The sequence below is a fragment of the Anguilla rostrata genome, chromosome 12 (genome assembly GCF_018555375.3).
Source record: "Anguilla rostrata isolate EN2019 chromosome 12, ASM1855537v3, whole genome shotgun sequence".
NCBI lineage: Eukaryota > Metazoa > Chordata > Actinopteri > Anguilliformes > Anguillidae > Anguilla > Anguilla rostrata.
The window spans coordinates 1,286,629-1,300,858 of record NC_057944.1 but is presented as its reverse complement, the minus strand read 5'-3'; the positions used below and the strand labels follow the sequence as shown (position 1 = coordinate 1,300,858).

The 14,230-nt window shown below is 40.5% G+C and overlaps 2 protein-coding genes across 44 annotated transcripts in view; one reads left to right on the top strand and one right to left on the bottom strand.

The window, feature by feature from the left end:
- The window catches only part of LOC135235493 (NACHT, LRR and PYD domains-containing protein 12-like), a 419,768-nt gene that overhangs the window by 181,743 nt on the left and 223,795 nt on the right, over positions 1 to 14,230 (bottom strand). For 30 of the 39 annotated variants that reach the window (XM_064300950.1, XM_064300980.1, XM_064300949.1 and 27 more), the window contains 3 exons: positions 5,592 to 5,737; positions 4,615 to 4,725; positions 4,240 to 4,309 (listed from right to left, as the gene is read on the bottom strand). The exons of 3 other annotated variants lie outside the window; for them this stretch is intronic. In XM_064300950.1, coding sequence (XP_064157020.1) covers positions 4,240 to 4,309; positions 4,615 to 4,725; positions 5,592 to 5,737 — 327 coding nt within the window. Of the gene's footprint in view, positions 1 to 4,239; positions 4,310 to 4,614; positions 4,726 to 5,323; positions 5,429 to 5,591; positions 5,738 to 9,740; positions 9,989 to 14,230 lie in introns of those variants that run through there. 6 more of the 39 variants (XM_064300970.1, XM_064300976.1, XM_064300966.1 and 3 more) reach the window with 6 other exon arrangements.
- The window catches only part of LOC135235498 (cytochrome P450 2M1-like), a 340,188-nt gene that overhangs the window by 197,536 nt on the left and 128,422 nt on the right, over positions 1 to 14,230 (top strand). The gene's annotated exons all lie outside the window — the stretch shown is intronic.

Here is a 14,230-nt window from a genome sequence, read left to right as displayed (position 1 = left end):
GTGTGAAATAAAACATGAAGAGGTGTGTTATCAGTTAAATAAAGAATTGAAAGAGGTGAAATGTTGGTGAATACCTCAATATTAATTAATCATATTATTATCAAATAATAATTAAATAAATGTTACAAAAATGTTACCAGATGGATGGATAGAATTTTGTCTTGTTTGTTTTTTCCCTACAAATACCTTTATTATTTAGGTTGGCCCAGTGTAAAATATTTAGTTACATGAATTTGGTAATTTTGTTATTGTATTTGAATATAAAATGTAGTAATATTATTTTATTAATTTTTATTATTATATTTAGAGATTTAGAAAAAAATAGAGTGAAAATATTTTGTTGGCTGAATACCTCAATATTAATGTAAGTCAATATTGTCAAATCAAAGTTAATACAACTTATTTATCGTTGCTCAGCCAACATTAAATAATTGTCGCTGGATCATAGAGTTTGTAGTGCACAGAACCTTGAAGGTACAGCAAACTGAAAAGTGCTATTGTATACAGCTACTTTAAACGTTTTAGTTGGGAGAACCAAACTTTTTTACAGCATGTGTTGTATTACAGTTGCTCAAATAAACGCAACAAGATCTTTGTTTTGTGTTGAGTGTTTTTGAGACAAATAGAGAATAGACTAGAGATACTACTTGTGCTAAATCATGAATTTCCATATAATAAAGGAGTTGCTCTGTGCAGTGCATTTAGTAAATGCTAACTGAACTGAATGCTTCCAGTTTAAAAGTCTCAGTTTGGAGTCTTCCTCTGCTGCCATTTGTGGGACCTGCTAAAGGAATCTGGACTTTCTGTGAGGCAGGGAGGATCAGGCAGCACTCCAGAACTGGATTTGATGTTAAGTTGTGTCTTTAGAGGAGTTAACCCCTTAAACCCCACTTAAAATCCAGGGCTTTTTGTAGGAACCTCCCCTGTCTTAAAGAAACCTCATTATCTCCATGCAGTACTGTTATCTCCATATATGAAACTATATGCAGTCCAGACATGGTTCAAAGCTTGAAATAAAGAGAACATTTCTACCAAAATAACCCCTGATCACACGGGAGTCTCGCTCTGTAAACATACAGGACATATTCATCCTGAAAAACAAAGAAGAAATCCAAAAATGTTTTGTATTTTCTTTATTCTGTAGTGATTATATATACTTCAGATACTGGATGGAACCAGATTTCTTTTTACAATCGTACCCCAGGATGTATACAACACCAATAAAAAGTGGATTTAACAAAGCAGTAAAATTTGACATGCGTTTTCCCAAAGGTGGGCCCAGATATCCTGAAAACCTCTCCAGATTGGAATATTGTGTATATCTTTTTTCCCAGCCGTGTTCCACCTCCAGATGCTAAATTAATAAGCACTAAAATAATACAATGCACCCAAACTTTAGAGAGTTCCGCTTTCTGCATTTTCACCAAGTTTAACATTAGCTATGTAAGGTAAAAATTCACTGCAAAAGGACTTTATCACAAAATTCCACTGCAAAAGGACTCTGGCACCTCTGGTTTCTACTTGTGTTCAACTGCTACACACAGGTGGGGGCCATAAATGCCTAAAAGATGAGACCTGCAGCTAGGAAAGCAATCAATGCATCCTGCATGGGACTGTTTACGACACCGTTTATTGCGGAAGAGCAATCTTCTGCATCATTCAGACATCTTTCCCTTTTGAAGAGAGGGCTCTGGACATACCAACTTGGGGATCAATGGACATACAGCTCACCCTCCTGCTGCTTGGACATGCCAGGCGGACAAGGCGAGGCTGGACACCACTCACGGACAGTGCCACAGCGCCTCCATATGGTGTCATTGGGTCAGGTCACCCTCAAACAGAATCCTAAATAACTCTGGGGCATGACATGTTCTGTAAATACAGTATGAGCTTTTATTAAAACATCTAAGGCAATATAAAATGTAATGAGGTGGAAGAGGCTTGGTTGGATGTGGGTCTTGATGGTAATATGGAAAAGATGATAGGAATTAAGGTGTTTGAAGGATTGCGGAGTGAGGGGGATGAATTTGCCTACATAAGTGACTGGATTGTAGAAGAACCACCACCTGGGGCCTCCATAAAAGAAAGGTATCAAAATCAATCTTCAGATCACGCGCCATCGTACAAAGTATCTTAATACTATCATTTGGATAATGGCTCCCCTGTATCTACAGGGGAAGAAGGGGGAAGGGGATCTCTCGTTGGTGGAGCCACAGTGCTACTCCTGTTCGGCCTTATTTGGGCAAATTGAGGGAAACGTGGAGTTTGGGAGGTGTAGTCAGGATGACATTTAAGGGGAGCAAGGAAGCAGATCTGGGAGAAGCCTGCTTATCAGATTCTCCGGGTACCATACTCTTGTCCGTACGGAAACATGCTGGGTATGTGACATATATGTGTGTTTATTAGAATGTATCTATGTTAGAACTTAAATGTGTGAGAAGACTCTTATGTTTCTACTTTCCATATATATATATATATATATATATATATTAGTAACAATAAACCACTATGTTTTCAGTATGATCCATAATTTTGTGAATAACCTCACTTTGTCCACAGCATCACCGGCCATATGCTAACCCACTAATATCAGTGCATACAAGCTGAGGTGCGGTGTCCCAGGGCACTGTGGTAAGTGTTCTTGAGCCTCGGAACTGATTACCTGAGTACAAGCCTAGTAACAAGTTTAAAGGCTTTAGACCTTAATATAAAAACCTCTGAGTACAAGTCTAGTAACAAGTTTAAAGGCTTTAGACCTTAATATAAAAACCTCTGAGTACAAGTCTAGTAACAAGTTTAAAGGCTTTAGACCTTAATATAAAAACCTCTGAGTACAAGTCTAGTAACAAGTTTAAAGGCTTTAGACCTTAATATAAAAACCTCTGAGTACAAGTCTAGTAACAAGTTTAAAGGCTTTATTTTTAGGCAATATAAACACCTCTGAGTGCAGTAACAAGGTTAAAGGATTAGGTTTCTAGCATATGAGGAACAAATGAATGACCAGTGCTAAACCGGGTGCATAGCCTAGGCTCCTAAGTTACAGCCTGAAAGCAGAGTCTGATAAGTGCTGATACTAAACCCGGGTGCCTGGGTCCCATGGCGGTACACGTCTCAACCCCTCTGAGAGTGCAGTTGAGACTGTCCGGTATCTGTCCGGAGGGAACCACACCTTTAAGTCTCAGAAATGGAGGCCGGTACCAGTGGTCACTGAACCTCTGAGTACCGAGCCCGATGTAACGTCGCAACCTCTGGGTGCCACGGCAGATACAAGTCTCCACCCCTCTGATAGTGCAGCCCCAGGCTACAACAAGAATCTGGAATCTGCCACATGTGGAACCCATGTTAAAACCTCTAAGACTGGTGCAAAGTGTCATAGCACACAACTTCTGAATTTCTGAGGTGCTGGAACTGAGTCCTCAGGTCTAAACCACCTGTCCCAGTAACTCGGGTTAGAATACAGTATAATTACAATCCTTTGCATTTACAATAATACAGTGCCCTTTATAGTACTTCAGTGTCTTTTATGCAAATCATTTGCCAATAGTCAAAGCTCTACTAAAGTGTGCGCTAAGCTTCCACTCATGCGCTACGTGAAAACACAAAGTGAAAGTAAGTCAGTACGCAGTAGAATAGCTAAGCTGTAGTTTCAGCTAGAAGGACGGCGTAAGCTACGTTCAAAAGCTACAGTATGTAAACAAGCTTGAAGAACTCAACACTGTATGATTACTGTAACGTATATGAGGCTTCCAAACAGGGGAAAAAGTCACAATGGGTTGATTTTATAGACGGTAGCAGTAGTTTACTTTTAGGTCATTTACTTGGCACTGGAATGTCTAATTGCAATCTTTTTTTTTTGATCATAATGTAAAAAGTAGTTTATTTTATTTTATTTATTTTTTTTAGAAAAACCACACTTTTGCTTTTGACATTCTATTTACGTGCATAGCTGAAAATCTGATATAGTACATAAAAGCAGAAATAAATCTGTCTCTTAGCACTTATGGAAATAAAGAAGATACCCTAATTGCCTTAAAACAGAGAATGCATGGTAACATGAAATGTGTGCTGTTGTAAAAAAAGAAAGTTTGAATGTCCTTAGCTTAGGTGTATGTAAACGTTTGGCCTCAACTATGCATTCTATATATTGTATATGATACATGCATTATATATTCAAATGAAACTTACAGTACAAATAAAACACAAATTAATTAAAAACAATTGAAAAAAAACAGAACTCACCTGTCTTAGGGAAGATAATTTCTCTGAACTGTTCTCTTCTAAAGAGCAGGACTGGAGTGACTGTGGTATCCTGCAAACAAAACAGCTTCCAGTGAAACTCACCCACTTACTGCAGCTCTAACTCACAGCACATGGAGACAGAGCTTCAGGTTAAACTCATCCTCTTACTGCAGCTCTAACTCACAGCACAAATGAATGACAAAATACACCTCACCGACACCTGAATGTGATATAAATCACAAACCAACAGCTATATGTGCAATAATAACCCCCACCTAGATCCGAAAGTCTTAATACACCCACTGCCAACAGAAAGGTGCCAGTAACATTGAAGTATAATTAAACAGTACTGTCAATTTGAACCTCCTTAATTACCTTTGATCACCTGCGAACACTCCCCTAAATGTGAATGGACGATCCATTGAACAATCACTCTTCGTGGACTTACAGTTGGGCACAGGTGACCCTGCTCTTTCTACCTGGACCCTGTGAACAAAACATGGAGACACAACATCCAGTTAAACTTATCCTCTTACTGCAGCTCTAACTCACAGCACATGGAGACAGAGCTTCCAGTTAAACTCATCCTCTAACTGCAGCTCTAACTCACAGCACATGGAGAGAAAGAATCCAGTTAAACTCATCCTCTCACTGCAGCTCAAACTCACAGCACATAGAGACAGAGCTTCCAGTTAAACTCATCCTCTTACTGCAGCTCTAACTCACAGCACATGGAGACAGAGCTTCCAGTTAAACTCATACTCTTACTGCAGCTCTAACTCACAGCACATAGAGACAGAGCTTCCAGTTAAACTCATACTCTTACTGCAGCTCTATCTCACAGCACATGGAGACAGAGCTTCCAGTTAAACCCATCCTATTATTGCAGCTCTAACTCACAGCACAAATGAATATGACAAAATACACCTCACCAACACCTGAATGTGATATAAATCACAAACCTACAGCTACATGTACAACAATAACCCCCTGAAAGTCTTAATACACACACAGACACCTGAAAGGTGCCAGGAACATTGAAGTATAATTAAACAGTACTGTCAATTTGAACATCTTTAATTACCTTTAATCACCTGCAAACTCTTCCCTGAATGTGAATGGACGATCCATTGAACAATCACTCTTCGTGGACTTACAGCTGGGTACAGGTGACCCTGCTCTTTCTACCTGGTCCCTGTGAACAAAACATGGAGACACAACATCCAGTTAAACTCATCCTCTTACTGCAGCTCTAACTCACAGCACATGGAGACTGAGCTTCCAGTAAAACTCATCCTCTTACTGCAGCTCTAACTCTCAGCACATTAAATATCTGGTTCGTGCACTTGTACCTCTTCCTCTTAGTGCTGAGGGTTCCTCCTTTGGTGTCTGGCTCCTGTGAAAGACTCATTTTATAAACAGCGCCCCCTATCTCAGGAGACTGGAACACATCTGACCAGTATAGACCACATGTGGGTTCTATCCCAAACCAGCCAAGCTGTAAACACACAAAATGAGAACACACTGAACACACAGAGACACGCATATACAACGCCGCGATGTTGACAGTAAGCAATCCAGAACTGAAATAGGCCCTAAACATGTTCTAAACAGCCACCTCAAATGTTTTTGCACCATGGATAATGGTGAAAAATCATGAATGTCAGTGGTAAACTATATATTGATTGTCCAACTTGCTAAATACTTTTCATTAAGGATTCAATGGAATCAACCAAAATTTTTCAGATCATACATTTATTTCCAGAAAATTAGTGTCACCCCTGGGTTCATTGAAATAGTTATTTATTTTCCTTTACATGTTTCACTTGTTTTTATTATTATTACTATATAATGTATACTCTGTATACAACACTCCCAACTTTATTAGGTACACCTGTACAACTGCTCGTTAATGCAAATATCTAATCAGCCAGTCACGTGGCAGCAACTCAATGCATTTAGGCATGTAGACATGGTCAAGAGGATCTGCTGAAGTTCAAACCAAGCATCAGAATGGGGAAGAAAGGTGATTTAAGTGAATGTGGCATGGTTGTTGGTGCCAGACGGGCTGGTTTGAGTATTTCAGAAACTGCTGATCTACTGGGATTTTCACGCACAACCATCTCTAGGATTTACAGAGAATGGAAAAAGAGAAAATATCCAGTGAGCGGCAGTTCTCTGGGCAAAAATGCCTTGTTGATGGCAGAGGTCAGAGGAGAATGGCCAGACTGGTTCGAGCTGATAGAAAGGCAACAGTAACTCAAATAACCGCTCGTTACAACCGAGGTATGCAGAAGAGCATCTCTGAACGCACAACATGTCAAACCTTGAAGCAGATGGGATACAGCAGCAGAAGACCAACCCGGTACTAGCAAGGTGTACCTAATAAAGTGGCCGGTGAGTGCATGTACACTATGTATACTATGTATAGTATGTATACTTGGCTTTTTCTGCTTCTTTTGTACTCACTCTCTGCTGCTGTAACTCCCCTGGGGATTAATAAAGTCTTATCTTATCTTATCTTATCTTATTTTATCTTACCTTACCTTACCTTACCTTACCTTACCTTACCTTACCTTACCTTACCATACCATACCTTATCAGTAGTTTGTTCACACTCCCCTTGCAAGGATAATAACACTGAGTCTTTTTATATGATGTCTAACAAGACTGGAGAATTCACTGGGAGAGATCTTAGACCCTTCCTCCATCCACTTCTTTAATACCTCTGGGTCTTTGCTTCAGAACTGTCCTGTTCAATTAAAACTGCAGGTTTCCAATATAGTTCAAGTCTGGAGACTGTAGCCATTGCAAAATGTGGCTTATGTGGTTAATTAATTATTTATTTGTGAATATTAATGTGTGATCAAGGTCACTGTTTTGCTGGAAGATCCACTAGCGACTTTCAGTCTGCTGGCAGAGGCAACCAGTTTTTTTGGCTAAAATGTCCTGGTACCTGGGTAGAGTTCATGATGCTATTGTCCTTAACAAGGGCTCCAGGGCCAGTGGGAGCAGAACAGCCCCATAACATTAAGATCCCCCACCGTATTTAACAGCAGGTATGTGGCTTGTTTCTGTACACACCTCCCTAAATCAACACCAAACCCATATCCTTTGTATTATATACCAGCCACTTTATTCGGTATACCTGCATGTTAATGCAAATACCCTACTCCAAAAAACAGCAAAGCATGTGACTGCAACTCAATATATAAAGTATGCAGACATAGTGAAGATGTTCAGTTTTTTGTTTGAGCAAATATTGCAATGGACAAGATGTGTGATCTAAGCGACTTTGACTGTGGCATGACTGTCTGTGCCAGATGGATGGTGCCAGACGTAGTGGTTTCAGCATCACAGAAACAGCTGCCCTTCTGGGATTTTCATGCAGCACAGTCTCTAGAGTTTACAGAGAATGCTGTGATGAACAAAAAAACACCCTGTTAATGAGAGATCAAAGGAGAATGGGCAGACTAGTTCAAGCTCACAGAAAGGCCACAAAAGAAATAACAGCTATGCTTGGCCAAAGAGCTCTAATGTCATCACTCCAGAGTACAGTAGATGAGACAGTTTAGATTCTTGAAACTGTCGATTACTCCCAGTAAAACCATTTTTTCCTAAAACCATTCCAAATAGCCTTTTGGCATGGAGGTAGCATCTACTTTTGGAGCATCTAAATGTAGCAATTAATAGAAACTTGGTGACCCCCCGATACAGCCAAATTCTGTAATTCTCCAACTGTGGCCACTGGATTATTCTTTGCTCCCTGAACCATCTACCTCATTGAGCATGGGGCTAAAATACACTAGCGCCCTCTACTGGACAGGTTTCACTCTACTCCAGTGGTTTTAAATTGATTAATATTTGGTCTCACAGTAGTAAGTCGTATATTTCTTTGTTTAGTTTTCAACCCATTTCCTTATTTTTGAAGGTCAACAACCAATTTCTCTTCATTTGTGAGTTTGTTGCTTTTGATGAAAAATGGATTTCATAAACAGGTTGCCTCAGTTTTAAACTCCAGTGAAGCAGCATGCAATGGAAGAGCATGACAGTTCCTTTGGCCTGAGATCAGCATAATGTCTTTTATACATGCTGGTGTAGATCAGCTTCATCTCATATCTACATGCTGGTGTACAGTTCACTCTGTTAGATTTTATTTTTAACAATCTTTAAGGGTGCCAATAATTGTAACACCTATAAAGTCAGTATCTGAGATGCATGTATTTTGCTTGTTGGCGTATACCATATGCTAGCAACAATTTATAGCCGACTGATAGCCCTGTTATTGCGTTTCATGTAAATTTTTTAAACATTTGGCAACGTTAACTACCCGTGCTTCCAGTCAGTGTTTCGGCCGCACATTTACCCATAAACAATCCCCCTTACATACATTTAACAAACACGAACATGCTCGTGAGAAATCTTCTTGGAAAGCATCCAAAAACTACCCAAATCAATAATTCATGAACGTAGATCATTATTTCTTCTTAAGTAAGCCCAATTGTATCTCATTAAAGTCATTTTATCATGTATTCTCTATGTCTAGGTAGTTGTAATTCGATTCGAAATCGCTGCAATACAATTTATGTTGTATTTCAATGTCAACTTCAATCCAACTCAGGCAAAACGTAAATTCGGTCAGACGTGATGGCTTTAAAATCATTTTAAGTAGAGCTCCATGCACAGCTACATGCTGCCATCTTGTGGTTCATACAAGAAACTGCGTCTTAATGCAACTATAACCGCAGTTCTTTTCAGTTTTTGCTACTATTAAAGTAGTTGCTGAATTTATTATCATTGAATTCAATAGAACAGAATTAATTGGTAAGGACATGGCCACTAGGTCTTTGTTCATTGAAACTAGTCAGAGTTGGATAGAAAATATGCAAATTAATATCCTTTAAGCATCTTTTTAGCATGCTCTTGTATACGGAAGCTAATGTCTCGTTTCAAACAATAGAAGACCAACTATGAAAGCTCCATACGTGAATTAACTACCGACCACCGACTTTAACATGGCAGACATCAACTTAATTTGTCTTAATCCAAACTGTGTGAATACACACCAAAAATAACATTTTGACTACTAACAGGCGTGTCGTCGGCTACAATGACACCTGCTACTGTAACAAAAACAGACCGAACATTTTAACTGTGCGGTCTGTTTTTGTTACAGTAGCAGGTGTCATAATGTAGCCGACGACAGGCCTGTGACATCCGTCATATCCAAATAGGTAAAATACCAAATAAATGCGAAAATAAACGTTAAACTTTAAAAAATGTGTTTGAAAAGGTATTTTTTGTTTTTGGTCGCAAATGGGGAATTTGAAAAAAGCATATTAGGCAACTCCTCGTCTACTCCTCGGGCGCCATTTTATTGCCTGTTTTATTTCACTAAATTAAGCGTTATTGCGATCATAGCTACAGATTCCCATTTCTCCAAACACCCCTTCTCATCTAGCTTCTGTTCTCTCCATCCCAATCCACAACAGACTACTTACTCAGTTCTTTTATCCAATTTAATTCCTTTTTACTGCATCCTCTTTGTCCTCCGTTTTTTAAATGACGTTTGAGTTTGAAACAGTTTCACTTTCTCTTTTGACTTAAAATTTATTTATTTATTTTTTTTTTTTTACTTCTTTACTAGTCTGCCTCACAGGGCCCAGACCATAGACATATATACATAAGCCGCGTTTCCACTGCAGGAACTTTCCCCAGGAACTAGGAACCTTTTGAGGAACTCAGTGCGTTTCCACCGCAGGAACCAGGGTCTAAATTAAGTTCCCTGGACTTTATTTTTGTCCCTGCTCGGGGATAGTACTTCCGAAAAGTACAGGAACGTTTGGGGTGGGGCGCAAGCACTGAAAAATTCTGATTGGTCAAGTACTCGCAGCATTTTATTTCAACCACCATTTTTAAAAATCTGCAGCCGCAAACCGATTTATTATTTTCAAAATAATAACTTGAATTCAAACATAGATGTAAACAAAGTTGTCGTGGGATCCCACTGCCAGGTAGGCCCCATCTGTGAAGCAGAGGATCAGGTGACTGTGCATAATGGGTATACACTGAAAATATTTCCAACAGAAATGGACTGTGCTCTAATGTCAGCCTTTAAAAAAATGATGACCATATAAAAATAAATTCAGAAATCACATTCATAAGATCATTCAATATGAGGCTATATGAAGAAAAAACATGTCTTCACTGAATGGAAACCTCATATAAGAAATATTACATACATTATTAAGATATATAGATATATATTACTTTATATATGCCTTCATTGCACTGTAAGTGAAATCCATTCATATTTTAAATATATTGATTTACTTTTTGGATTTGCCTCAATGAGTTAAGTGCTTATCAACAATCTCACTTTAAAAAAGTGCGTCTGATTGAAAATTCCTGTGTAATCAACCTGTACACCTGTGGTGATGTTTTACACTAAGCGTACATAACAGTGGACTCAGTATACAGCAACATTTCACTGATGTAGGGAGTATGCCAAACTGTTGAAAATTTTTCAACTACTTTTTTCTTTCTTTCACCTCATCTGAACTGAGAAAGACATACTTTGTAATTTATTAGAGAGAACTGGATATTGTTACCAATTAAAATGGAAGTCCTGTAAAAATACATATTATAAACTGTCTAAATGTGAAGAACCAACTTCATACATATGCATTTAGTTATAATAATACAGCCTTATTTTTTATATCAACTTTAAGACAAGCAAAACGCTCAGAATTATCTCATCGCGACCCATTAAACCCAATGGTGCAGACGTTGCTTCCTAATTTCAAACTGCATTCCTAATGGCTATTTTGCGTCCTGCAACTTGGGTTACAACTGTGAATATGTAGGGATTCCTGGACATGCTGATAGCGACCACAATTTCTCACACAGCCCTGTTAGTTTATATTAATGTGTGTAAGGTGTGTGTGTCCTTCTCTCTGCAGGCTGTCAGGCTGTAGAGTCACACAGAGAGGCTGTGATTCTCTGGCTTCAGCTCTGTTTTCAGACCCCTCACACTTGAGAGAGCTGGACCTGAGATACAATCACCCAGGAGACTCAGGAGTGAGAGCGCTGTCTGCTGCTAAACTGGACACACTCACACTGCTGTAAGTACAGAGAGTTTCCACACTGCGCCTCTCACACACACACACACACACACACACACACACTCACAAAAGGAGTTGGGGGGCATGGAGGGCACTGTTCAAACCAGCGTTACCCAAGAGGGTTGGGGATCTCCAGTGGAAGGTGCTGCACGGGATCACTGCAGTAAATAAGATGTGGTTGTTGTAGTTAGGGGTTTGATTAGGGACACAGTGATGGTGGAGTTTCAGTATTACAAAGCAATGGAGAGCCTGAGTGTGTTTCAGAGTGTGTGTGTTATAAGGGTGTTTAATGTTCAGTGGAGGGAGGGGAGCTATTTTTGCACATGGAATAGAGCAAGGGAATGGAATAAGTTTCCTTTGTGACAGATTTGTGTGTTTTTCATATGATCGTGGTTTTGTGTTTTATTGTGTCTTTGCTTTAATTTATGTGATGCTATTGGTGTGTTGGGAGTGGAAATAAAGGATTGTTAAAATTAAAAATTCTGTTCTGCTGTTCTTACAGTGTGGACCATGGAGGATTAGAACAGGACCAAACCAGGACCCAGGAAATGTGAGTGTGTATTGACACAGAACACTTTCCATAGATACACACTCTGCTGTGTGTGTGTGTGTGTGAGTGAGAGTGAGAGAGATTTGTCTCTTACACACATAAACACACAAACAGAAATACACGTACACAAACACACACACAGAGGTAATATGACAGCCCTTTCTCTCTCACACACATAATGAGGTGAATATTAATAATGATAATTAATCTTATTAATGTCTCTGGTGTGCAGACGGCTGTCAGCTCACAAGGATCCAAACACAGCGCACAGAGAGCTGTCTCTAAGGGGAACAGTAAGGTGACACACACACCGGGGAGAGAGAGGCCAGGTTGTGTGCAGAGAGTGTGTGTGAGCGCTGTTACTGGGAGGCTGAATTCAGTGTGTCTGAGAGGGGACAGGTTTTTTATAGCAGTGACATATAAAGGAATCAGCAGGAAAGGATGGGGTTCCGACTGTGTGTTTGGAGTCTGAAGTGCTTTAAACACCGTGACCCTGATAAACTCAGTTACTCTGATAAACTCAGTTATTCTGCCTGTCACAACAATAACAAGACACACATACCTGCCCTCACCTCCCCCTACCGCAGAGCAGGAGTGTGTGATGATGGTAGAGGAGTGTGTGTGTACAGGGTAGGAGTGTGTGTGGACCGTCCGGCCGGCACTCTGTCCTTCTACAGCGTCTCTGACTCTGACACACTGACCCTCCTGCACAGACTCCACACACACTTCACTCAACACACACCCCTCTGTGCTGGATTTGGAGTGTGGGACTCCTCCTCAGTGTCCCTCTGCCAACTGGAGTAGAGACACACACACACACACACACACACACACCACATTCATATTCATTCATTTTCGTTGTACACTGTGCAATGACAATAACGGAATCTATCTATCTACATACCCACTCACACACACACCACACACACTCATATACACATACACACACACACTCAATCACACACTCACATACTCAGACACACATAGACACACACACACACACTTCACTACACACACACCTGTCTGTGCTGGATTTAGAGTGTGTGACTCCTCAGTATCCCTTTGCTCACTAAAGTAGACACACACATACACAAACACATACTCTTACACACACCCTTTCTCTCACACTCACACTCATGCACACGCACACACACACCTACGTACACACTCTTTCACAACCAATCACTCACACACACACCTACACACATGGACACACACAATCTCTCGCACACACAAACACACACATTCACCAGTGCACTCTCACGCACTCACACACATGCATGCATACATACACATGCTCATAACCGTATGCACACACACACACACACACACACACACACACACACACTCTCTCTCATACTCAGCCACTCACACACACAGCCTCTCTCTGCACGCATGTATGTGTGTGTGCGTGAGTGCATCAGTTTGTGTGTGAGTGCGTGCGTTTGTGTGAAAGTGTATGTGACTGTGGATGTGAGTGTGTGTATGTGTGTGTGTGTGTGAGACACAAACACGTGTCAACACACACACACTCATTCCCATACGCATGCACACACGTATAAACACACACACATTCTCTCACCCATGCACACACACACTCGTGCACACAGACTCACACTTACACACACATATGCACTCTCACACCCAATCACACACACACCCAATCACACACATGCACACACACACACCTACACACAATCTCTCGCACACACAAACACACACATTCACCAGTGCACTCTCACGCACTCACACACATGCATGCATACGTACACACGCTCATAACTGTATGCACACACACACTCTCTCTCTCTCTCTCTCATACTCAGTCACTCACACACAATCCCTCTCTCTCACACACACACACTCACGTCCAGTCACACACACACACACACACAAACGCATGCACTCACGCGCACACACACACTCATTCCCTTACGCATGTGCACACATGTATAAATACACACACATTCTCTTGCCCATACACACACGCGCGCACACACACTCATGCACTCACACATATGCACACATGCATGCGTGCACACACCATATACACATGTATATACAGACATTCTCATACCCATACACACACACACACACGTATAAACACACACACACGCACATTCACAAAGGCACTCTCACACACCCACACACAGACACTGTGAGCTTTCTAGCCAATGGAGGTTGCGGTTGCCAAACCAGTACAAGAACCAGTACAGTGAGTCCAGGGGTCAGTTAACACAAAATTAATTTATTGAGATTAAATCTTGGGGGAAGGGGAAGGGGAAGCAAAAAACAACTGAAATCCTTCCCAGTCGAG